The sequence below is a fragment of the Megalops cyprinoides genome, chromosome 18 (assembly GCF_013368585.1).
Source record: "Megalops cyprinoides isolate fMegCyp1 chromosome 18, fMegCyp1.pri, whole genome shotgun sequence".
NCBI classification, from domain to species: domain Eukaryota; kingdom Metazoa; phylum Chordata; class Actinopteri; order Elopiformes; family Megalopidae; genus Megalops; species Megalops cyprinoides.
Window position 1 is genome coordinate 12802543 of NC_050600.1, and position 27613 is coordinate 12830155.

The 27613-nt window shown below is 43.8% G+C and overlaps 1 protein-coding gene across 1 annotated transcript; it reads right to left on the minus strand.

The window, feature by feature from the left end:
• On the minus strand, positions 1–27193 carry LOC118793236 (G protein-coupled receptor kinase 4-like). Its single transcript, XM_036551307.1, has 15 exons — positions 27102–27193; positions 18479–18591; positions 16380–16454; positions 15845–15945; positions 9241–9333; positions 8914–8977; positions 8590–8730; positions 5812–6002; positions 5113–5150; positions 4665–4754; positions 3819–4027; positions 1715–1852; positions 1325–1462; positions 586–717; positions 1–73 (listed from the first exon to the last, which is right to left on the minus strand). The coding sequence occupies exons 1-15, from the start codon at positions 27151–27153 to the stop codon at positions 20–22; spliced, it is 1629 nt and encodes a 542-aa protein (XP_036407200.1). The 5' UTR covers positions 27154–27193; the 3' UTR covers positions 1–19.
• Positions 27194–27613: the final 420 nt, after the last annotated feature.

Sequence of the window (27613 nt, forward strand, 5' to 3'; positions counted from 1 at the left end):
TTTTGGCTGACAGAGTGGTTTAAATTCGGGAGGGCTCCTCTTCCTCATCACTATAGCCACTCTTAAAACAGACCTGGGAACAGGGAGATGTCATTATTAGTGTTCTGAGGGAGAGACTAAGGCCTCACAACACTGACCTGTCAGACGCCTAAACACCATCAGACCATACTGTGGAAAAACCTTACAACCGCTCAACGCCTGTGTTCAGCTTACTGTTTTTCCCCTGCACATCGTCCTGTCCTCCGAGATCATCACCTGCTGGCAAACTATCTCTTCTGTCTCTTTATTCTTCCATATGTAAGTCTTAGGCCTTGATTCCATCTGATCTCAGTGTGTTTGTCCTTGCCCAGCAACAAATGCGAAATGTTTGACCACTAACATAACAAACCTGAGAAAGGTTTTTGACAAACAAAACTGAGAAAAGTTTTTGACTACAAATGAACAACACTGAGAAAAGTTTTTGAAACAGAAACATAAAAACAGACAATTTGCTTAAATCTGTACCTCAGCGATATGTGCTTAAAGCAATGTGCTGCAAGAATTGTTAATAACGTCATTATGTCCCGATTCAGTGCCAGTGCTCACCTCTCTCCTGAAGAGCCTGTGGAAGAAACCTCTCTTTGGTGGGGGGTTGGGTCTATTTACATCCAGGTCTGGACACAAGGTTCCATCCGTCTCATATACATTGATCTCTTTGAAGCACTCCATCTCGATCATCTACACATGAGAGCCGGATCTTTGCTTTTACACATGAATAATACATGCTCTCTGTAAACTGATAGGCATACAGCCCTGACCCATTTGAATGACTGCGGATAACAATAATCAAGGCAGAGATTCAAAGATCTTTCTGTTACTCTAATTGCTGAGCTGCTCTATTGAAATCATAAGAAAGGAGCTTAAAAATCAAACAGTACAATAATCTGTGAGCATAAGTGCAAGGGTGGTAGTTTAAGACTAAAGCATTCTCACTAGACACAAATTTCATTACTATCTGTATATCATGTTCTTACATCCCTTAAAGAAATTATCCTTTTGATATCAGCTAATAAGTGTTTTATAGAGACTATGCCATATGAAAGACTATGCGTTGAGACCATAAACTTTCAAAGAAATGAGCTGAATGGATTTATAGTTGAATGGACAAGTGAACATAATTCCTTTATGACATTGATTACCACTTGTCAAAATCTGCTAATTCAGATGTGGACATATTAGAAGTGTTAATTTGTTAACAGAGTGTATGTGCCTTGGAAGTGTTTTATTTGAATAAATAAAGTCAACTCTATCCCTCTTATGAACAAATTTTTTGAATGTGCAGTACCTCATTTTGCCAGGGGATGGAGACACTTCCTGTGACAAACTTGTGGTAGAAGTCATCGTCTGTGGGATCCAGATTCACTCCTTTGACAGTGGAAAACTGTTCGATGTCTAGGACATCTTTGCAGTAGACTGCCCGTGGCTGTGGGATCACACAGGCACACACACACGCACACACACAAACAAATTAAATACAATACAATACAATACAAATACAATAAATAAAACTGAGCGGAGTTCCCCCTGGGCCAGGAGGCTATAGCAACTCAGAGGCAGTAACAGTCCAGCCAAATGGTGACACAGGAGAAAAGGTTTTTTGCCACACCGAAATACATCAGTTTCCAGGTTATCTGAGCAGCAGGCGGTCCCCACACTGCTGTTGTACCACACTTACATCAGGAATGAAGGGCGGATCCAGCATGTTGGCCTCCAGCCTTTTGAAGTTGATGTTCTTGAAGATGCGATGCTGCTTCACCTCTGCTGCCCCCCGACCCTGGCACCCCAGCCGCTCTTTGGGGTCCTTGGCCAGCAACTGCCAAAGGGAGAGGACATGGGGTCACTTACGATGCCAGTGGGCAACCACATCAGCTCAGCCACATTTGGGACTGACATTTGCATTACAGCCTGTATAGTTTCACTTATCTGCTTTCCAGTGCTGTTGAAACAATGTTAACACTAGTCTAATCGAAGATAATTCACATGCCGTCACAGTAGAAGCTGTGAGATGGTCTTGCAGAGAAGCAATAACGGCCAGTAAGGAAGAGAGAGAATTTAGGGAATTCTTTCAAAAGAACATTTTGGGAAATCATTGAATTATGACCATATTTAATGTTGCAATAAACAGCAGAAAAAAAAGAAAGTATGCAGATATTCTAGCATCTATGACAACTGAAGTTCAACATTTCCCCTCTTTTATTACTGAAAATTTGAACAGCGAAGTGTTTTATGAGGATGTGTTTTTTGTGGTCTTGTGGTTACACAACAACATTGCAGAAACAGAAATCTTTTTATTCAGAGAAAAGGCACGGGTAAAGGACACTTATTTTTGGCCACATTTGCGCTGCCCTCTGGTCCACCATAAATCTATAATAAGAAATGTCTGATACCAATCTCAAGATAAGGCCAATGACCGAAAAGTTGCACCAAATCCCACGAGAGTCTTCGGCTGTGGTGCACCAGAGGTCAACATTTTCCATCCTGTCATACAAATGGAGCAGTGTTAAATGTTTCCCTCGTCCAGCCTCTCCTGGAACCTGGAGGACCGATTTCATTTTCTCTCAGCCTTCCTCATTAGTTCTTTTTCTGCGCAGCTCCGTCGTTGGGACAGCAGAAGGTTAGCAACAGCTGAGACAGAATAGTGCTTTGTGAGCAAGCCAGTGATAGAGCTTAGACTCTTCTCAGCTGCTTCTCATTCTCTGGCTGGCCTCAAATGCAGCACAAAGCACCACTAAGTAGCTCTGAGTTGCACCTGTAAGGACCTAAAGCTCCACTTGTGACACAAATGTGAAACTTCCACAGATCACCTGTGGCAGATGAAGAAATACAACCAGCAGCTCTACTCTGCTTTACATCCTTTAAGCATCTTGTGTGTCACACTCATTCGTGAGTGGTTTGGGGTTTTTTTTTATCTTGGCACCCTTATCTAGAGCAATTTTTAGCACTGTCGAGAACAGTGCTTATTTTGTGCTGACATACCACCCAAACATTCTGGAGCTCATTTAAAGAACTAGAGACTGGGGTACATCAGTTTAAGATCGTTAACTAAGGACCCACCCACAGCCATGTTCTAGTCACAAGTCTACAGACCCCGCCTCCACTCCACTCGTATTGCCCCAGTAGCCTTTAATTGGAAAATAAATATTTGCTCTCATGACTGCGTGTGCCTATTGCTGTACAATCATGTGCTCTGTGTTTGGTTTTTATCACAAACTGAGACTAAACCACTAATCATTAAGCAATATAAGCATATCTGATGCCTGGAGGAAAAAAAAAAAAAACATTTCATGACTTTCCTCCCATGACATCCTTCCCTCTTCATATTTGCCATCTCATTAGTTGCTTAATCCCACTCCTGGCCTGAAGTACTGAACATGGGTTGTTCCAGGGAATTAGTGTCCCATGTGGAGGGAGTTATGCAAGCAGGAAACATGGGGATGGTGGGGTGAGGAAACACAGAGCGCGTGCCATGTGAGACAAGTAAAACACCCTTCTACAGCCTTGCCCATCACGAGCATTCAGCACTGTCAGACGTGGGAACTGGGTGGTTGGTGCTCCATAAATGCAGAAGTTAAAACTGGTTTCCACACCGCCACATGGTTAAGGCTATTCCTGGATTTAAGATAGGACTCCACCTGACACGCACATCGTCTGCGCCTATACTTTCCACGGTGCGAGAGACTGGCAAAGACCGTCCCGCAGGGCTGTGGCGCGTAATGACTCAGCACTAGCTGCGTGTGTGCGACTGTGAGAAGCAGGCACGGTGGAGTCTCCGAATTCACCATCCTGCAGATGTCCTTGGCCTCCTCGGAGAATTTGTCGGAGTACTCCTCCAGGTCCTCGCGCACCCGCCGGTCCACCTCCTCCCGCTTGACGCGCTCCTTGCGGCGGCGGAAAGGGGACTGGCCCTGGATCATCTCGAAGATCAGGCAGCCCAGGCCCCACCAGTCCGGGCTGAAGGTGTAGCTCTCGTTCTGGATCACCTCGGGAGCTGGCAGGACAGGCAAAAAGATGGGTCACACCCCTGGAATACTGGAAGGCACCTGGTCACTACCTAGCATGAATGATCACTTCAGATATGAGGCCAGACTATCAGCTGTTTTCTGATAACTCACTATGTTTATGCACTTTAGTCTCCTTTATACTGACCACATAGATTGTGTATGCTTGATATTGACAGGAAAAGTAGTTTAATAGTAACAGTAATCAGCTATGCAGGGGTGTACAGTAGGATGGAAACACAATTCCACATGCTGTGCTGTTTACAGCTACAAACTGATGCAAAGCACTAATCCCCAAGGGTAAGAAGGCCACTGTTTGTGACTGCTCCAATTACAATGTCAAACAATGAGCCCATTTACAGGTCCACAGTAATAGGGGAATGCAGACAGCCTCTTGGAATGAGTCCAAACCTCCTGAGTCTCTCAACTGAACTATCTAATGATGCACTATGCAAAAGATCCAGTCAATGTGTCCAGGTTCAAGCTTCTCTTGCAATGGCATCCCCAGCCAGGTGTCATCTGTTGTTTCAATTTCCACATTTAGGGCATCTTGGTGGAACTGTATGTGGCTCAAAGGTCAGACAAAAAATGGATCTAAAATCTAAAACAAACTGATGCGGGACTCACCCATGTATCCCACAGTGCCCACCCTCCCTCGTATCGTCTCGCCCTCTGGAATCTGCACTGCCAGCCCCAGGTCAGAGATTCGGATGTGTCCTGGGGAAGGCGGAGAGGAGAGGGTTAACAAGCACAGCTTTCCGCAGTCCTGCACTGTGGCCACTCTGACTGTATGAAGCATACTGATGTGTGGGGATACCATGACCTGCAGGTATTTGGTTTAGTAGTTGTACGTAGATGCACCCGCCTTATCACAGCTCCTTCTAATAGCAAAGCTCATGAAGCATTTTCAGCCTCACTGACATGCCGAGTTCAAACTAAGCTAACCATGGCTATCTAGAGGAAAAGTCTTAGCTACAGCTATATAATCCAGATGCAAATGTCTGTGGGTTAAAAGGCATTGCCAATTTTATGTTACTCATTTTTTGTATAATCAGAAAGAGTCAGTGTGACTTACCACGGTCATCTAAGAGGATATTTTCAGGTTTCAAGTCCCTGAGGGTAGAAAATGAATACACAGAATTGTAATCTTGCATGTTGGATGATCTGCTGTATATTGCAATAAATAGATATGACAACAAACCTCAATAGCTCACTATTTCACACATGCTGTAACGATTAAGTAGTACAACAAGAAAGGCGGCACAGTAAATGATGCAAAAATCTGTCCCTAGGGTGGGAGAATGATTGAAACCACCAGGGGCACAGCTGTGTGACGCGTTGCTATTTAAAAGTGATGGCGCCTTGGCCACAGGGGTGCAGTCCCATGACACTGCACATGACATGAGTGGAATGGTGGGAGAAAGCTGTGTACATCCTAGGTGCAAGTCCACATGGCCCTGGGAGTTTACATTATTACTTTAATGTCATTTAGCAGATGCTCATGTAGCAGAGCGACTTGTGTAGGTTACGGTTTTTACATGTTGCCCATTTATTCAGCTTGGTATTTACTGAGGCAATTCTAGGTTAAGCATCTTGCCCAAGGGTACAAGTCCTGCTCCCTACCACTACTATACGCTATGCTGCCGCCCCTGCTGGTTTAACAGAGCAGAGCCAAGATGGCAGCCAAATCAAGCAGCGAACATCCCACAGGAGTGTTACTGATGAATGGGTGCAGAGAGGAGACTCCGTACATCAGACATGGGAATCACTGTACCTGTAAACTATCCTCTCCCTGTGCAGGTCCTCTAGTCCACAGCAGATCTCGGCCGCATAGAAGATGGCCCGCTGTTCGTCAAAGCCTGAGTTTCCCATGTTGTATATGTGGAACTTTAAATCTCCGCCGTTCATAATTGTTAAAACTAGACAAAGGGCATCCTTGGTTTCATAGGCATAGGCTAAACTAACCTGTAGAGAGACAGAAAAATACAGTGCATTGAAGCGGCGCCCCGACATGTTCGGAAGTGAGATGACAACCTGCGGAAGAACTGGCTGCAACAGATGAGTGAGTGATGTGATGTGATGTGATGTGATGTGATGCTCAACACACACACAGATATTTTAGTACAAGTTGTCAGGAACTAGATCAAACAAGGGATATCAAGAATATGAAAGATATTGCAGAATATGAAGATTTCATTAGAAGTGCACTAATCAAATCTAGGGAGAAAAAGTAGAATTCCAGATCAGACCAGCAAAGTTCAGACCAGTCCAGATCAGACCAGCAAAGTTTCACTCATTTATAAAAAACCCAAACCAACATTGTCTTTACTTTGTTTATTGTCAGTAAAAGGAAAAAATCCTGAATGTCACAAAAAAGTCAGAAAGACTGGAGAGCGAGCCCAGACAGTTCTTGTGGTCTCACCATGTATCTCATACAGCTTGAGCTTGCTGAAAGCTCCAGAGAAGAGATCCTTCATTAGGAAAGGATCCGTTCTGCAAGGCTAGACTCTGGCTAGATGCAGCTGGCAAACAGGAACTGTCATGGCAAAGTGCACGCAAGTGCATGCACAGTGCAAGAGATCAGTTACTGAGTGTACAGTGTGTCATCTATGGCATATTTCACTGTCACAGCAGTGGCCCTGCAGGCATATAACACTGCATCACCGGTACTGGTAGAACACTGACTGATAAAAGAGGAGGGTGTGGGCTAGCAGAAACAGGAAGTGAAACTGCTAGTATATAAACAAATCTCCTGTTTGTGATTGTACATAACCATAACTCTGACAGCCCGAAGTCCCCTCTCACAGATGTTGGAAGGTGGCAAGTTATCTGTTCCAACCTCTGCTTCTGAGGAACACAAGGTGACTATGACCTTTGTTACACTCAAAGACGTCTCTCGCATGTGACACAAGGGTCCTTACAAGGACGCTTGCTCTGTTTAGAGGCTGCTCATCATTGCAATCCCTCACTTGTCACGGAACTCGGCAGGAAGCGTGTGTAAGGACAAACAGTGAGAAACAGACTAGATAGCGCCTTGCGACCCAAAACCAAAAAGTAAACCCGGCCTACTGGAAACGCCACATTGTCATCTGATGGTAAAGTCATTAACATTCTTTAGGAGTGCTGTTAAGAAATGTATATTTTCTGTAACTGTACAAACAAAGACTACCATTGACATTGAGGTCTAAATGACATTCAGTCGACATACTGTCGACCCTGAGGGAAATCCACAAAACAAGCACAGAAGCACACAGCTGTAATTCACATTAGTTAATTTAGCCCCACCAAAGCAGTGGCATAGGCCAGGCTTGAACCACAACGCAAGTGGTGAACAGGATTTTGTAAACGAGGCACTCGTAATGTGTTTGCAGGTGGCATCAGTGTTTAATGTCCCAAGGACGCTGTCAGACACTACCGTTAACAATGCAACGACAGATAATCTCAGATTGCAATATATTTTAGACCTTAGGGCGACTCAACGTAGACTACAGGCCCAAGAAAGGAGACAAACGCCACAGTTCAGGCTTGTGATGGCTCCCCCGGGACTCATAGTAACATTTCACAGCACATCCAGCTGAAACACTCCACAGCAACCACCAAACAATTACAGCGACGGATGGAGGGTGGGGGTGGAAGGTTTGAATACAGTAGAGTACAGTACTTGACTTTTTTGTTCATGCCGTTGGGTTGTGGTTGCTATGAAACAGAGCTGTTGCGGTGCATGAGGGAGAATCTGAGGAGTGGTCACTTGTACCAGCAGCTGTGCACACAGTGTAACTGGAGATCAGTGGAATTACAGTATGCGGGTCTGTTCCAGGTAAATTTAGACAAAGAAAGTATAGGCTCACAGGGTGTTTAGCAGCAACGTGAAGTGTGAATGGGAAACACATATCAGGACAGGCAAGTGCTGTAAGACTGAGAAGATGCGTGCTCTGAGCTGACATCTCAATGGGGGTAGCATTCTCAAAGATTTCACGACTGCTTATTAAGTATACTGGAGCAGAAGAAGCCCTTCAATGCCAGCATCTAATTGGCAAACTGCAGGTGTGCGGAGCGACCTGTTGCCAGTTAAAGGCAGGAGGAAAACAAACATACGGAAATGAAAACAACCTTTCACAAACTGTAATTATGATGCTAACACAAACATCCACTAAGATGTCTGTTCCAAAAATGTTAAATAAATATGCCTGCCAATTTTCTTGTCTCTAACTCAAAAAAAATGAAGACCCTGTATGAAAAGAAGGTTTCGTGCCTAAGCACTTGAGAGGTTTTCTATGGAATCAATTAGAGCAACATTTCAAATCAGAGCTTAACCTGAGAACAAAGGGAAATGCTTTGAGAATACAGCCTGAGGTCATAAGGCATATGCTTATTTTATACTTTAAATGTGTGAGAAGTTTAAAAAACAAATTAATGGAACCCCAAAGATATTCCCACAAAACCCCAGCATCTCCTCAGTCTAAAAAGCAAGATGAGAGCTTTCCATGCATGAAACAAGGCAAAGTCCATATATTTAGAGAGAGGGGTAGAATTTAAAAAAGATAGTACTTACTACAAAACTACTGTTAACTTTTTCTAAAATGCGTTTTTCGTTTAATGCCATTGCTTCACCTTTTCTCTTCTTTACTCTTTTCTTTTCCAGCTTTTTACAGGCGTACATCTTACCCGTGGCCCGGACTTGGCAGGCACAAACCTGCAGACAGAAGGATGAAGGAGTCTTTATAACACCCATACAAAGCATGACACACAGGTGAGAAACTCAAAAATAACTCAAAGGCTTAAGACAAAATTTTACAAATAAATTACAAGAAGATCCATCTTTGACGAATGGAGATTATGGGAAGACACACAGACGACAAGCAAATGGAATATTTACCTCTCCAAATCCACCTTTTCCTAGTACTCTATAATGTCTGAAGGTATTTTTGGTTACAGGTTGCCTGTAAAACAAGGAGTAATACTTAATGCAGTAATACAAATCAATCATAGACACAACTGAGATAAATCTAACATGCACCTTTGATCTAAAATGTCCTAGTAGTACTGTGCTTCCTTTCTGGCGTGAAATAAGTGTATTAAGCACAAGGGATTATCTATTTTGGAAAACTCTCACTTCACAGGTATGGCTTTTATGATCATGCTGAGACAAAGTACCATAGAGTAAATCATAGGTGGACTGCATGGGCCTCAATCTCAAACTCACCTCTCTAACCACTTCCACTGCAAAAACCGAGAGAAATACATTGTTTCTTGATAGGAGGAAAATGGCGCTCCACTGAGATATTCCCGAACAATTCTGTAAGAAAAATACAACAGCTATTGAACCACTTTTCTGAGAAAAGGGGGATATATAATGAGAGAAAGCAGTACATTTGAGACATAGGCTGGTTGTTGATAATGCTTTTCCTGGCAATGTACCTGACACTGTTTACCTCAGTACCAACACATTTACTGATATCAGAAGACAAATATTAAGATTTCGTCATTATGTACAAAACTGAGTCATATCTTCAAAATTTATGAAACCTTAAAATGATAATCAATTCAATTTATGCAGACAAACCCAGGAAACAGTCCTGTGAATGTCTGGCAGGCACGTAGCTGACCCTAGAATAATGTGATATACACAAGTGCAAGAGCTCACACTGTTTAGAAGTACAGTGTCTGGTAAACTCAGAAGCTCATTTTCTCTGTCAATGTAAAAAACTGCAAATAAGGGAGGTCCAACTAATAAATAAATGCAGAAATTAGACATGGAAATTCAACCAGAGCTCATCTGCAGACAATGCTTCCTTAAGACGGAGAGACAAACTTCAGAACCTCAACTTAGCTCTCAACCTTTTGAGGGTCTAAGAGAGGCAGATCATAATCATTTCATGGTATATGCTGGCACAGGAAATCACAATGTGTTTGTCCAGCCATAAATAACCACCCCAACCATCAGCAGGTGGAACTTTCACCATTTCTACCCTCAGAGGTTAGTCATCAGCCAAAACATTTGCATCTAGCAATGCTACAAGAAAGAAGAAGTTACAGTTACAAACAAGCAATTAGCATCATCAAAATTCAGTAACAGGCTGGATTCTGATCTGTAGAATTTTTGAGACCACAAATGAGCTTCAGAAGTGACTGTGATGCAGACAGCTGAAGCGAGCGTTCCCGGCAAACGTAGAACTGTGAGGCCTGCCCATCCTCACAGGGACCCCACCCCCCTCTCAGCAGCCAGACGCAGCCACAGCCTCACCAGTATGAAATGGCCCTGGGTGTTTCCCGCTACTGCGCTCGCCCGGCCTTGTAGTGACACAGGAAGTGCTAAACCACCCCGCCCCTCCATTTCCCTCCAGCCAACCCCCCCCCCCCCCCCCCCCCCCACGACCAAATACCAGACTCTACATACTGCGTGGGCAGTGAGTCCTTCTGGGAGCTGGCCTGTGTTTCTCCACACTGACCTCCAGAAGCTAACAAGTTCTTTTGATCACAAATACCTCCAGATCACTCTCCTGAAATGTTTGGAGCCTTCGGGGCAAGACTCGAACCCCGTCTTGATATGACATCAAAAGAATCAGACATGAAGTGGTGTCGTTGTCTGTCAGGAATGTGGGCCTTGCATATACGCTGATGGGTGTGACGTACAGCCCTGCAACCCGACCCCAACCCAATGGGCCCCAAAGAAACATGTTTCGTGTTTGGACCTGTTCAGGTTAATAACTGTTATAGCACTCAGGTTCGAGTTGCATCAGACTCAGCATTTCTGGATGTCAGGTTCGAATGCCCTGCTGTCTTAAATCTTGGCTAAAATCTAATTTTGAATGAATGACATACAGTATACACAAAGGGAATTAATGTTTTTCAGGCTATCAAACAGATCGAGCTTGAATGGAGGATTTTTATTTCTGCACAAGTGTCCTCCATTTTCCTGAAAACAATAGATCAGTTGGTTGAACTGTTGGATGTGATTGGATGTGGCTTGGCTGGAATGGCCGAATTTTACAATTTGTATTTGTTTACTCGTACAGACTTTATTCCGTATATAATGCGATGTTCCCCCCTCATTGGTCAGGTCGGGCTCGGCTTTCAGTTTCAGACCTTTAGTGTGTCACTGCTACAGGCTCCACATGTTATACCTCGTTCTTCACTCAAATCTCAATCACACCTTGCTTTACATCCCAGACACAGGGGAGAAGACCCAGGTCTGAAGCAGTGTTTGAGTTATTACCTTGCTAACTGGGAGTACCCTTGAAATTCATTCTTTCTCTGTCATTTGGTTGGAACAGAAGGCCTTACAACAGAGTGTAAGAGGAAATATTGAATAATATACAGCTTTAATAGTAAACTTCTAAATGCTTTGCTACACTTTATATTGTATCTTTCCAACTGGAACTATTCTTATGCAATATTACCACTTCATGTGTTAGACACAGAATAGAATACATTAATAAGCTGGAATAATATTTATATGAAATCTGTAAATACACACACACACAAAAACAACCCCCAGCCACATGGAACAGTTGTCTTCAATAAAAACATGCAAACTGGATGCTATTCACAGGGAGAAATTTCTGCCAAGATCAGTTCTCTCCAGGTCTGCCAGACCATCTGCATTATGACTTACAGTCCTTTTTAAATATTCCATGAATGCATGTATAATCAAGGGCCGTGAAAGAATGAAACAGTTTGGAGAGAGCTGGTGTGCGAGGCGTGTGAGTGTCAGAACAAAGGCAGGATACACCAGGGGCTTAGTGGGGAGAATGTTTGCTCTCTCTCCTGTTGGAATGGAGAAAGTGGGTTTTGGATCTCCGACCGACAGCTGTGGCTGCTGCCCAGGATTAAGGGAAGAAACAGGGTAATTTGTGGAGCACCGTGGTAATGGCGCATGCCTCGAGCCCATGCCTCTACCCGCAGAGCTTCCTATACGTGCCGTTTCCCGGCCTGCTGGCCCTTCTGCCCACATGTCCTTTTGACCTCGCAGAGGTGCTAAAATAGAGAGGCTCACATTGAGAGGAACAGGAAACGGACCAAACGGAGCCTGACGAGAGACGGCTGACAGTGGGGGGATGACTCAAAAACCTCAAAACAGTATCGGAGAGGGGAGAGAGAGAGAGAGAGAAAGAGTAAATGAAGAAGTGAAAGAATGGGGGGCAAAGTGGCAGAGAAACAAACAGGACAGCAAAAGAGGGAAAAGGAAAAAGAGAGAGTGAGAGGGGGAGAGCAAGTAAGGAAGATGGAGAAGTGGAGGGGCAGACTTGATGGATAGAGGATTGCATGTTACATTTGATTTCCTCTGTTACCTTTTTATTGGAGCATACAAGCAATAGGTGTGGCTCAGCAGTGTGGTCTGAGAATTAGAATGTAACACAATAACACTACACTACATTGCACTATAATACCAAAAACAGGTATATGGTATATGGCACACACTGCCTCTATGAATAATACACAACAACACTACACTATATTGCCCTATAGTACAAAAAACATGTACAGGAAATAATACACATATTGTCTCTATGTTGCTTGTCCTGGCTTAGCAACACGGTCTTTTTGATTGAAGGCATTTAAGAAAACACCTCCAGGCCTCTAGGCAATACTTAAGAGCCTGGAATTCCCCAAAGGCAATACAATGGAGGCAGGGGATGTACAATAACATTTCCCTTTGACCCTCCTTGCAGCACATGGCTTTTCCAGTTGTGGGTATTTTAAGCCTTAACAATAATGTACTGAAAATTGCAAACAGAAAGGCCAAACAATGTGCTCCTGTGACAAATATTTGGGACAAAATTAACTGGTGGTAAACTGACATATCAACACAGGTATTGTTTGATGATCTAACAGTAATTATTTGGCGTTCAGGAAGCAGGGACTGTAATTATGAACCAGCACAGCCTGTTCCACTGGCTGGACCTTGAGGAGAGGAGCCTGGGCTCAGGTGTGAGGCAGAGAGCTGGGACAGTCTAGATATAAGAAGTGTAGAGTCGCAGCATGACCAAAGGCAGGGAGGCTGGTAAAGAAGAACCATCAAAGGCTTTAAGAAATGAGAGAGGTGAAAGTAGAAACATGCCCTAAGTCCTAAGGCAGGAGTGTGGCGAGTGAAGGGTTATGTTTGTATCCCAGAAGTAAAGATCTCCGTAATACGAGTAAGCAGTCCATTTCCGAGGCCAGCAGAGATATTTAACAGAGTCGGAGAAGGGTTTTCGACATACAAAGCGCCCTCTCTCTGGCTGATAAATGACCCAGGAAATTGGGATAAAAGTGTCAGAGAAATAACAACTTCAAGAAAAAATAGTCTTGGCACAACTCGCAGCGCTGCAGACCACAAACATGTTAGAAAATGTCACGGGACGTCTGCTCTCTCGTTATAACAAAACCGGCCAGTGTTGCCACGGTTAAATAAAAGAGGCCACGGAGGGAGACGACAGAAGATTGAATTCCATCGCCGTGTCCAACTGGCCGCTCGCTGATGCACAGGTCCCAGTGGGACCCCGCTTCACACAGCACCTCTGGACACAGCGTATGGAAAGCTTCTGTTCACTCCCTCACCTCCAGCCAGTGGTTTTAATTCCCCAAGACCTGTAGTCAAAAGTATTTTGAACAGCCTTGTTTTAATTCCCTCATTAGCTGTTTATGTGTTCCAGTCTGAGTCGTTACTGTTCTTATAAATGCGATTTTAATAGTGTAATGTGAAAAGAGGACAACAATAAATTTCAGGTTTGGGGTTGCTCTACTCTGAGGAGGGGTGGCAGTTGTTTGGTACAATATACCAACCAGCCACCACCATATTGTGGTCACTATTGGTTACCATATTATTCACCAAAGATCACCTGGGAACTGACACATCACACTTCCCTGTGGTCTAAACACAACCATCCATTTATGAGTTAAGACACCAGTTGTCTAGAAATGAAGGCCCAGTGGATTAACAGATTATTTTACAGATTTTGTAAATGCAGATTTATGTCTCGCGACAGCATAGTGGCTGTAAATGAGATGCATGTATACATGCAAAGACAACTTTTTGATGTGAAATTGAAGGTGATCCTACATCAGTCTGAATGCTCACAGGAGTGTTTTACTTTTGCTGTACGTGTACTGCATGCGGAGGGGTTGAACTCTCTTCACCAGCCACTGCATGTACACGGTCCTGTTAACCCGTCACCTGTGCTGTCAAATGATTTCAATTTTTTTTTTTCCAATTTTTCCCCTTCCGAGTCTTCACATACGGAAACACACAATGCCACCTGATCTAATAACAGGACGAGCTTCTCCTCAAGCTCCTGCATGATTCATTAGCTTGAACAATTTAACAATGATCCTGTTAAAATGCTAATCCTAACAGTACCTATAACCTCACCTGTATGAGACAGCGTTCAGAGCTGCTATGTGCGAGTGTGTGAGTGTGTGAGTGCTGGAGAGAGGGTGTGAATCATACAAAGGTGAAATGATGCTGGGACATACTGTACACCGTGGCTTTTCCATCTGGCAGAACAACTAAAACCTATGCTTAGAAAAGAACCAGTGTATCCATGCTGCCCTGTTTGGCATAGAGGCTGTCAGCATCAACATAAGCTCATCAAGCAGGTATGTGCTTATCATACCTGAGATGGCTGTTTAACCCTGCTAATGTTACATTTCTAATGTTAAAGCTTTATCAAAGTTATTCCTCACTGACTCACTTTTACATTTTGACAGGACAGCTATTTTCTCTATATATCCTCATCTGCTGCAGCTGTTCAAGTCACGTAAGTCAGCTGCAGCTGTAACAATTGCGTATGGACAAATTTAAGTAACAGCACATTTCAACCTGCCACAGCTTCAGTGGTGCAGGAAACAAAACAATCGTCTCAACAGTCAATGAATAATAGTATAGAAAATGCTGTGTAGCTGTGAGATCCTGGCATCACCTCAAAGAAAAAATGTTAGCAGGTGCCTTAGCACCTGCCTTACACTAGAACTAACACTCCTGATCAGTGGTTTGAATGTGTGCAGGCAAAAGCATCTGTTGCTATGTACAGCCCACAAGGAGGAACTGAATTCCACTTCCTTCCCTCTCACCATAACCCATGCAGGCTGGAAAGATGCTGGCCTCGAACAACCTGGACAAACATGGCCACAGTGTTGTCTTCATACACCTCCACAGGTGCCTGAGCACCACTCAGCAACCAGTAAGAAGAACAGCCAGTGCCCGCTGCAGTCCTGCTGGCCCACTGGTACTGCCACTGCCTAGCACAGTCCACAGCACACCCCCAGTATCTGGCTCAGGCCAAACAATGCATTCTATTCATCCCACTGCTTTCTCTGTGTCCCTGGAGAGGAGCCACACACTAACATCCTGACAGGAGCCGCAGAATAAGTTTTGTGAATGAAGCAGCTGGCCGCAGACCTGTTTTGAGGGCATGGCTTTTAGCACCAGTGGAATTAAATTGCTACAGGTTGGTGGTGGTGTCTGCCATGGGTATAGGAGGGATGTCATCCACTAATGACAACACATATTACAATTGTAGGCTGCTTAGAAGTTTACTTTTAATTTCAGATTAATTCCACTCATAAAATGCATTGCCCCTACTTTAGCTTTACAAAATCCAAACAAACTACCCCAGCTGGCATCCTATAACTCAAGTGGTAAAACATAGGTTATTTCAAGTGTCAGTACAATTCTGCTGTAGGAAGTACTGAAAGAGACAAATGTATCAAGCAATGCCTATCCCCTACCAACAGTACAGGCATTGCTTGAAACATTTGTTTCATTCAGTACTTCCTACACTCCCATTCTGGCTATTTGGTCCTGGTTGACTGACGCATAAACCTACCTGGTGCACTCCTTGAAGAGCTCTTTGCAGGGACTCTGCTCCAGTTTGTCCCGGCACTCTGCTACTACGTCCTGAGGTATTTCTGGTAAATGGGCCGTCGACTTTTAAAAACAGGGAAAAACAAAAACACAAATAAATCTCTCCCTTTCTCTGTTCTCCGAGCGAGCCGCACAGCTGAAAACACAGCGAGAGGTGGAGGTGGCCCTGGGAACAGACGAGGCAGTGAAGACGGCACACTGACGCGGGGCCCGTTCCTCAGGCTGGCCGCACCGGCGCCTGAGCCTTTAGAAGTTTACACGCTACGTCAATCCTCCTGGGACAAAACATTAATCACAACGTGATAACAGAACTTTCTGTTGGCTTCAGAACGAACCCTTAAAGAACTATTATTATTGTTAACTGACCGCTAAATAAATTGTATGCTGTGGGAGAATATTGTCATACCACCTTCGGGCAATTAGAAATAGAAAAAAGAGCCTTTTATTTGAGAGGCCTTACGGCAAAGGGGGCTCATCAGAGAGGAATTGATATTTACCCCATTGAAGTATGTGTCTAAAACATTCAAGCCACAGTCTCTCCTCTTCTCGTCTGGCGCCACCTCATACCCCGCCTGTGGAAGACAGAGACCTGACGTTAGTGTCCTCTAAAAATACCCACCACTCTCAGCTAATGGCTTGTTATTAAGCCACGTTGGTGAGAGCCACGCTCTGTGCAGCATATGGTATTCCCATTTCATTGCAGTGGAAGGTACAGAGGACACAGGGAAGCCAGAATACACAGGCATCCTCAGGTACTAGAGCATAGAGCCAGTTTTCATTTCTCTTTGGTTGATATCCACGCCTTTGTTTTGTGGGCGTGAATTGACCAAGACATACCCCCAGTCTCATTCTCTCGCTCGATCTTTGTATCCTCCTTTCCCATTAAATTCCCCTTTTATATCAGCTACATGTGCCTCCTCATCTTGCCAAACACATTTCGTTACCATAGACTAATTGAAATAACCATGCACAGATCATCATAATCGTAAGAAGAAATGTTGCTTGTTAACAACTTGTCCCTTATTCTCTAACCAATCATAAATCAGTGTGCAATTCAGAAGTGTCCAGGTGACTGTATTGACTGTGTAATGACACTGTAGTGCCATGTTTGTCAGTGGTGACTAATACAGGTGGTTACATCTTGCCTGGCATTATGGCCTGATTTTCAGTGATAAATCTTGGCTGTAGGATCCATATATCCAGTACAATAACCTCAGAAACATCATCCTGAATCTTTAGGTTTGTAATAAGCAGAATTTCAATGTGCACAATATTAAGAAGCAGTCACTATTCAATGTTATGTTTGGGAAAACCAATGTGTCAGTCAAACAATCCTTGAATTTCAATGAGAAACACCTACTGAGCACTAATTGAGTGGATGAACCACCTAGTGTTTTTGTATGCTTGGCTTTTGTGCATATATTATCTCAGTTTGAAGCACAGCTGGTACCAGACATGCTGTAAGGCATGGCACATGACCAGTAAGCAATGCTATCCTCACATCACCTCATCCTAACATGAGGAAAGTATGTGATGAGATGCCACAGACCATGATGATGGAAAGGAAAGAGATGACAGGTACATGCTAAGTGGAACAACTACTCAGGTCGCAGATGCCTATTACAATGCAACAGCACAGTTAATTTCCCATGCTCCACGGCAGCTAGGAACACCAATGGAGAAAACAGAGGAGGACCAGAGGGATAGCAGACAGGAACCAATAAATACTGGACACACTGGGAATATGAATCAGTTCTGGAAAAACATAGCAGACATGAATAAGAGCAGCAGACTGATAAACTGCTGGACTGAAATTCAGAGCTAATGTCTTAAACTAACAATACAGACTAACGATGCAGGCCAAAATGGCAGACTTACCAAAATACCTCCAACATGATTTACCACAAAATATACCAGACAAAGCAGAGATATGTCAGATTATGAAAACTCAGCACTGGTCTTTCCCAAAAACTCCTGACTTGGCCACACTTCCAACCTCCCAGGGTTCTCCTCTCCAATTCCTATGCTCAATCGACATAAAGGGAAAACTTTGAGAAGGCGGCAAGCTGGAATGGTGCAGAAAAAAAAAAAAAAAAGCAACAAGAACGTAAAAGCTTAACCTGGGGGTATGTTGTATTTTCCACAAAGGAGGGAGCAAAGTTTGACAGCATTCAAGTTTTATTCCCATTTCATAGGCTGAGGAGAGAATCTTTCATGGAGGTTGTTAACAAACCCAGTAGTCAAAACATAAACTAAAACACGAATGGAAAGAAACATTTTGTGCCGTAAATACGGTAGCTTTCCTAAGTTGTCAGCGTCTTGTATAATTTAATAATGTATATTTTAGAATGTATTAAACAGGGACTTTTTCCAGACGCCTGCAGGGCCAGCACAAACCTGCCCATTGTTCCCCTGACTGGCTTTCCTGGACTCAGCTCTGACGTGGTTTTTGACATAATGGAGCAGGGCCCTGTCTGTGTGCCGGTTCAGCTTAACTCCCGCGGAGGGGGGGGGGGCTCCCGGTCCAGATGCGGCTCCCCACCCCCAGCCCCTGGCACAGGAAGTGCCTCGATGAGGTCAAAGGAAAAGACCTTACCACAGCGTCTAGGAACTCGATGCAGCGCTTGAGCTCCGGCCGCGTGTCGCAGAACTGCCGGAAGAGGAGACGACCGATGGGCTGCTTCTCGCACAGGCTGGCGTAATCCCTTTCTAAGGGGAGAGAAGAGAGGGCTTCAACAGTGCAGCACAGCTTCCACAGCAGAAACACAAAGCTCAATCCCATAGGAGACAACTATTGTCTATAGAGTCATCTCTACCTGAGCACAATTTGATAGAAATGGCAAAATGGACAACCAGAAATGACAGCCATGAGCCTCTAAAGCATTTCTGTTGGTAATCCTGAATTATTCATCTGTGTCCTGATACTAATTTACTGTATAGCTGATGAGCCTCTTCATTTTTATTATGACTTCACAGCTAGTAGTGTAGATACAAGTGTTCAGACAACACCCTAGATCATCAATACATGTGTCTAGATTCAGAGAAACTAACAGGATCAGTGTGATGAAGATTTTGACCATCAACCAATTTTTCTGGGACTGTTGGGAGTCCTTGTCCTTGTAATACATTTCAGACGTGCTACCCTTTCACCTCACATTTCATGAAATTTCTGGTTCTCAGGCATGTTGATACAATGAGAACACCATGGACGTCGTTCAACACTACTTATCCTAGTCTGCCTGAAGTTCCATGCCATGAAAAAGACAGAGATAGCCTTGTGATCAGCAGCCTACAGATCTCAATACTACAATTCACTTCTGCCCTCTCAGTTAAAAAAGTATCTTACATTTGGGAATGTGTTTTCCTATGCATCATGACACAGAAATAGATTCTCCACCATTTAATTAGCATAACTGGTTGTAGGGGGAGACCTGCATGACATTCTGGGTGCACACACATTTTGGACTTAGTATCTGGTCTCAGACAGATGTTATATCTGGTAACAGTGACATTATTCATGTCAACCAATGAATTCAAAGAACTGAAAATTGAAAACAAATGGTTGCACGAAGTGTAACTGCATTAGGCAAGCAAGGCAAAGCTGGTCATGAGAGTGCAGTTTGTACATGAGAACTTCACCAATATGACAAGAGCCACTTTACAGTGATGTCAAAGAAAAAGAATGACAAGTACTGTTATACAGACATCAAAGGAAAAGACTGAACACATATTTTGTGCAGAAAAACATGCCTCACTGGTAATGTGGATTATCTGATTATGTGTCAGCTCAAGTCCTGACAAAATCCACAAGCATTTCATAGCATAATGCTGTATAACCACACAAACCTGGTTCAGATTGTGGCAGGTCAGTCTGTTTTAGAACAAAAAAATATTCTGAAACCGAGGTTTGTGTTAAGGCAACCACACTCTCTCATTCTGAAATTTCGTGATTTCTGACTGCCATTCAGCATCCGGAGCAACAGGGATGTGACAGTAAATTTCTATCCCTCTACACTGTGTCACACGCCTAGCCTGGCTCTGTACAAAACAGCCAGTGGACATTTGTGTATGTACACGACAAACACGAGAACAGGAAAACCCACAGGGAGTAATAAAAAGAGTAAAAATAGTTCAGTGAGGCCTGTTACAGGGCCCCCTACCTCAACTGACCAGCTCCATTCTTCAAGAAACTAACACAGCCACCAAGACGGTGACATACAGCCCTTATGTCACTCAGCACATGACACGTGACGTTGAGTCCATGCAAAGTACATGCAATGTTTCCTGCAACGCCCTCCCATACCAAAGAGATTGTTTGACAAAAAAATACACATCAAAAAACACTAAAATTATCCGCCAGGATTGGGACAGGTGCTGATAATGCCAGGTCTTCAGAAAGAAGATGTCTAGGAATGTGCTCCTCAGGGAATGGTCAATGGATCGAGGAACCATCAATAATAATTTGAGATATAACAGACTTGCTCTTCTCTCATATTATTTGTGCCCACACATAACTAAGTTCATCATGCAGATTAAGCATGAAGTGTGAAATATGCAGCACAGATGCTGGTTTCAATACAGGTCCCGCATGTTTACTTTGTTGAGTGTCCTGTCAGAAAAGCTATGTGAAACCTACTGATGACTCAGCGGAGGCTTTTTGGACGTAAAAACAAGAGCACATGAAAGTAGCATGATGCATGTGGACCCACTGCTGATATGGTTTGCGGGGAGTGCACACGAGGGCAATACCACTCCACCCTCCCTCCCCCAACCACAAGCTTCCTGTACACAGGACTGCAAAAATGTCTCACAAAAAGTAAGACACAAAACGTTAGGTTTTGGCTTTTCAAGGCACTCAAACTGACAAACTGGGAGATATTTCTGAAAGCATCAATGATAAAAGTTATGTGGTATTTATATTGGTTCTGTCTGCATATACCTATATATCTTTCGTCAAACAAATTTTGTAAAATATATATATATTCACTGTTGTGAATTAGCTAGTGCATTCACTAGTAAAGTGAATTGTTGCTAGTGCATTCACTGTTGCTTGGAGACACACACACACACACACATACACACAAACACACAGATTCTGAGGTTATTCAGCATTAAATTGGTCAGATAGCATACACATCAGACAATGATTCTCGCAGTACATATTCTAAGAATGATTACATCCATCCTACAAAAAACCTAACCATTCTCCCATCCATTCTAAAAACACACTCATAGTTGTCTGTACATAATGAAAAATTGGAAATCCCTAATAAATATACCTGGGAAATTCATGATTTACCTTATATATAAGAATATAAGAATTACCATGATACCATTGTAAATGTACATACTTCAAAAATTGGCATTCAATATCCTTCTCTAAAAGTACTAATACTCACAGAAAATACAATTTTAATCCAATCTTTTATCTGACATGTCAGAAATGAGGTACAAATGATCTGAGAATAATATGAGCATTACCATCACAGAAAGGTCATAGGACATGGCAGTGCTCATGAAAAAAAAAACATTTGAAACATGTCTGACTCGCTACAGAATAGTACATGCATAGGGCTCATAAAAAGTGTGAGCTTAACACCAGAGTTTTACAAAAACCTGACATGTCATACAGCACTTCAAAATGACGTTTCCACCATGGGGCAAAAAAAAAAAAAAAAACTAATTTCATTGTACATTGGTTCTGATCTTTGAACCTGGCATCAAATTCTATGGCTTTTCCATGACTTCCTGCCATTTGACTAATGCCACTACTCTCCCCCAGCCTGGAAAAAGCACTTGCTGAATTTCATGACTTCATAGCTGTGAGCAGGGCAGTGAAGGGCAGGCGCAGCAACAGCCAGTGAACCACATCTAACAAAACAGGCCGGAGGCCCAGTGTTTTTCTTGAGAGGCAGCGGGGTGAAGTTAAACCCCTTCAAAGAATACCACGCACCTCCGCCTCAGATTAAGAAAATAAAGCTCTCGCAGTCCCCGCCCTCCACCTCCTCTGGGCTCCAGCGGACGCAGCACCCTGGGTCTGTGCCGGAGCAGGCCACTGAAACAGGGCAGGGAAGGCTGCATTCCCCCCCCCCCGCCCCCCCGCTGCCTCATGCCCTCGGAGGGAGGCGCACGTCCTTGTTAATGACGGGAGCCCGTGCGTCATCAGCCTCACCGTGCACCACATTCTTCTCCGCCGGCGCACGGCTGTTACTGTATATCTCAGCATATCGTAACCTTGCCCTCCGCAATGACATGGAGCACTGCTGCCTGCCGGCCTCCCACCGGCCGTCACCTTCTGGATACCGTACCGTTTTAGAGCCGTGTGTTAGCTCTGAGACAGAAGGACGGAGCCTTGACTTAAAGTCATTCTATGCAATTAAGTAGATTTAGTGGCACACAGGCCTCACCCTACCTACATTTATGTTATGTTAGTTTGTCAAAAGCATTATGCCTGACTTGTTGGAATGTTACAGGAAGCATATTTTGGCTGTTTTTGAGAGGATTTCTGATGGGATTGCCTGCCATTACCTACAGCTGGTTTGTTCAGTGCTTCTCTAAAATAACCTCGAGCCTGTGGATTTTAATCTAAAATACAAAAACAATAAGGTAAATATATTTGAGACCCATTTAATCAAATTAAAGACATTTGTCAAGGGTGAGTAAAGTGTCTTATTTCATCAGCAGTGTGTATGTGTCCGTGCGTTCGTGTGTCCATCTCTATTGTGTAGACCTCCCAGCCTGTATCTACACTGCTGGTGCACATGTTGTCCTGGCCTTCCTCCAGCTCTTTTCCTGGGAGAATCAAGCCGGCTTACAGCTGCATTCCAGCAGGCACTGCAGAGGCCGCTGGATCTTAATGTCCAGATAACTGCGCACACACATGTAAAAGCACATTTCTGAGATTCTCTCTTGCTCTCTCTCACACACACACTCACACACACATGCATGCACACACACAAACATACAAACACACACACACACACACACACAAACACACACACACACACACACACACAAACACACACACACACACACATACGCACACGCACGGAGAAAATCAAGCACACTCTTTTACTATACCCCCCACTCATACTTAAGACAAAACAGAGGTCCAGACTCAGACCAAGGCCATTCCAAAAGAAACATATTTCCTTTTGATTGTTTCCTGCTGTGATTTGCTTCTTTCAGATCCCTGCCTGGCTGGAAGTGACAAGGCCAAGCAGACCCCCATGTCACACTGCAGAGGCCTTCTGGTGCTCTGGAGCTGCTCTTGGAGAGCCAAGTGTATTAAGTCTGGAGGTACATCTCCCACTGAGGAAACAGAGACTTATCCCAGCCAAGATACACCTCCACAAACTAGACCAATTCAAACAGCGACATTTCACCACCTCTAACTATATTAGAGCTGAATGTCAGCTACATCTCCCAAGATTTAGACTGGCTTCAGCAGGAGTCGAAAGATCTAAAGATCTGCTCTGGAAAAACACCAGGACTGTGGAAAAACATCCACAAAGCATTTGGGCAGCAGGTTAATCCATCAACCTCAGTGTGCTTTCTTACGGTGTAAAGGGCCTTATTTGCATTGTAGACAAGAGAATGCTGTGGGTTAATAGGGAAAATCTACAAACTACAGCCATTTGAGGTTTAATATATTTTGTTATTAATACGCAAAAGTAGTCAAGCTAGGACAAAGCACTCAACCTGCAATTGCAGGCTGTTTTCAGACAAGTCAAAAAACATCATGAGATCATCAATGCCTGCTGGTGCCAGTACCCGAGATTGCTCAATGGGGAAGTTACCCTTTCTCCTCGCAACATGTGTGGCACGGCAGTCGTCTGCACTTACGTCAGTACTTTATGGAAGCTTTAGAATAACAAGATAAGGAGGTTCTCCTCCAGCTGGTCCGTTCCTTGTGTGCAAAAGCAATTCCACAAGGGAGTCAACCCCCTCCCTCATCAACCTTTCACTCAGACACGGCTTCACATATACAGACAGAGCAGAAACACAGACAAGCTCGTTGCCATATTCTGAAGTGGATGCATAACAATCTGTCACTATGAGGCTGGCGATAAGAGTGTTATTTTAAAGGCAGGAAATCACTTTAGGTTAAAGAGACTATGAGGTTCAGACAGAAGCCACCTTCTGAACGGAAGGCCATCACAGCACAGCTCTGAAAACACAGCTTTCAGGGACAAGAACTCTGTCCTGGCTACAGAAGACTCTCAACAACCTGCTTGAGTACAGGGCTCCTGAGCTCCAGCAGCTACTCCATATAGCATGTATGCACTTAGCAGGTTGGGCCCACTTTAATGACAGGCTTTTTTTTTCCAAGCGTCTTTTAAAAAGAGGGCAGAGCCCATTCCTCCCTGGTGCACAAGTATGTGCCACAGAAGTCCTGCATTCAGTGGGGCGGGGGACTCTGCCACTGTTCCAAGTCTCACTTCAGCTGACAATAGCTAAATGTACAGTATAAACAAACATGTCGCTCAGAAACTAAAAAAGGACATTTCTAAATGTGGAAACTGCTTCAGCACACTGAAGACAAGCCTTGATTGAAACATCAACAACTTACTATCAAATACTGACATTACCTAGGAAATAGGAACACAGAAGTTGAAGCACTCAGGTACCAATTCTGCTGTCCCACTTGTGATACCTCAGTTTTATCTATGATTAATATATGTTAGCTCAGCTCACCTGAATACTCCCCATGTAAAACTTTCCCAAGCTGGTTTTAAGAACATATTGTGGTTCAAGTTAATGTCAGTGCTTCTGTGAATTAAATTCAGAGCTCTCATAGTGCCTGCAGATTCTGTGATTTTCATAATGATCATAAGACCAACTCAGATTCAGTCCCTTTCATACCTAGTTACCATCAAAAAATTACTCGTATTTGCAGTTATGATGTAAGTGACATTTTTACAATAGCCGAGGCTTATGAGCGTTGATGAAGGTACAGCAGGCTTTGTACTGAAATTCAACTATAATAACTCAAATTCTGTTTCATTCTGACAAATATAACCTGTTCTGCAGTTCCATACACATAAGGCCGCTCCTCAGCACTGGTTCACCCATAGCCCGTGTGTCAGTACAGATCATCCTACTGGTACATCAAGCTGTTCTGAGAGTCAAGAGTTTCTGGGCAGTTGCAAGCATTCCCTATCAGCATGGCGGACACGCTCACGGATCTGACAGGAAGGAGGAAAGAGCCTCTCTATGGCCCCTGGCATTGCCTACTCTGACCCAGCAGAAACAGGAAGACGGCCCGGGGAGGCAGTGGCCGTGATTGGGTTCGGCTGGAGAGATAAGGGAGCACTTCCCTCCAAGGCAACCTGCGATAACAGCCTGAAAGCATGTCAGCTGTCAGGGCCATGCGGGGAGCAGCAGCCTGAGCAAATGTCCAACCCTCCTGGGAAAAGAGGCTGGCACTGCTGCCCTTCAGGGCTTTACAGTGAGGGCTCATGGGAAAAGTTTTTTGTTGTCATTGTCATTTTTCAACTTTTCTGTAATATATAAGACCTGATATAGGATACTGCAAATTTTGTCACATACACAAAATTTAACTGTATGGTCAAAATTGGAAAAACATAATTATATTCATCAAAGCTGTACAAAACTAAGGGGCTAGGGGGGTGTTGTAGTTAAAAAAAGAGTTATTAGTTTGGACGTTACTTGAATATTACCGCATGTTACTGAAATATTGTGAGTAATTTTCTATCAAGGTTATAATCAAACTATCTCTGAACTCATGCTCACATATGTACTTTTGTATGAAATAGTACTTTGATTGGTCCCTTGTCTCCAAACTCAGTGGCATTTGTCAACAACAGCAGCTCATGCAAGCACACACACACACACACGCACATTCACACACACATATACACAGACACAAGTTCACTGTACCTCCCTCTCACACTTTAGTTGAATCCGAATTCTAGACTCAGACCAAGGCCATTCCAAAAGAAACATATTTCCTTTGATTGTTTCCTGCTGTGATTTGCCTTCTTTCAGATCCCTGCCTGGTTGGAAGTGACAAGGCCAAGCAGACCCCTATGTCACACTGCTGAGGCATCCTGGTGCTCTGGCGCTGGTCTTGGAGAGCCAGCACATTCTGGAGGTACATTCCCCACTGAGGAATGAGAGAAGCATCCCAGCCAAGATACACCTCCCCAAACTAAACCTTTCAATTCAAACAGCTACATTTCACCACCTCTAACTATATTAGAGCTGAATGTCAGCTACATTTCCCAAGATTTAGACTGGCTTCACACAGACTCTGCATAAGATCTACTCTGGAAAAACACTAGGGCTGTTAAACACATCCACAAGACATTGGGCTGCAGGTTTCTCCATCAACCTCTATGTGCTTTCTTGATGTAGGAACAGTCTTATTTGCAATGTAGGCTAGGGAATACCCTAGTGGGTTATTAAGAACAAACCACAAACTAAAGCCCTTTGAGATTCCATATAGTTTGCAGTAAATCAGGTAGCCAATGAAGATCTAGGTAAAGTAACTTGTACTTTCAGGTTGTGAATCAGCCAGATTTTTTTTGAATGAAGGCACAGCATAACATTCTGTAAGCTTGGTGGACATATAACACATGACTGTTGGCAAGCTACCCATTATAGTATGGCAGTATCTGGACTTACATCAGTACTTTGACGAAGCTTTAGACAGACAAGACAAAAAGTATCTCCCCCACCAGGTCCATTCCAAACGAACAAAGCAGGTTGTGTTCTACCTGGGACTGAACCCCTCCTACATCAACCTCCAGTACACACATATTGCTCCATATCTGTTGCAGGACCACCAATACAAGAAACTTTTTGCCAGTGCTGCTTACTCAGGGCCCTGATAGGGAGGCTTGGTCTCTCAGTATCCTTTTAGCGTTATTAAAATTGGAATTTACAGAAACTAAGGCTAATAGACTGGCAGGAACTTAAGTGCAAAACCAGTAATCTACTGTTTCCCCACTGTCCAATTAATCCTTTCCAAAATGAAAACTCTGTGGACCCATTTCGTCCTATAAGAGAAAATGGAAAAAGGTGACGGACCATCAGCCTTCTCTCTTGTGAGCTCCAGTGCCATTATGGAAAAGCACAACTCAAGCCTGTTAGAGTTCACCAACGTAGAACCTGGTACAACTCTCACTTTTGCCCTCTAACCCAGAGAACAAGCAGACAGCATGGTGAATCACCACAGCTCCTGTGACACATACCTATTGTCTGCCTCAGCTCCTCACACAGGCTGATATGGGGCAGCCTCAGCATCTCTTTCCACTTCTTGCTCCGGCCATTGCGCTTCCCACCGCCACCTGAAGAAGATGATGCAGATGAAAGGATATAATGAATAAACCTCCCATTACATTACATCAGGCATGGCGGTCACTGCTGAGCCGCTTAGGTAGTTCATTGTTTTTTACATTTTATCCATTTGTACAGTTTACTTTTTTCCTAAGGCAATACAGGTTAAGCAACTTTCCCATGGGTACAACAGCAGTGACCCACCTAGGGATCGAGCCCAACTCCTTAGCAATCACACCACACTGCTGCTCTCCAATGAATGTCTGACAAGCATTCTACACGACTAACTACTAAACTAAGCAGAAACTGAATCTCTGAATGACGCTCAAAGGTCCCGGGACCTTTTGACATCCAAGTAATCTGCTACAGAGCCAGCCTCCCGCCAAAGCAGCTGTCCAAGTGAAGGGCAAAGGGACACAGCCATGTC

Bases quoted from the DNA above. Each gene is read 5' to 3' on its own strand.
- LOC118793236 (XM_036551307.1), bottom strand. From the start codon at position 27,153: ATGCTGAGGCTGCCCCATATCAGCCTGTGTGAGGAGCTGAGGCAGACA. The intron at 18,592-27,101 runs GTATGTGTCACA...CTCTCCCCTTAG, and splicing joins GGAGCTGAGGCAGACAATAG to AAAGGGATTACGCCAGCCTG. The intron at 74-585 runs GTGAGCACTGGC...CCCTGTTCCCAG, and splicing joins ACAGGCTCTTCAGGAGAGAG to GTCTGTTTTAAGAGTGGCTA.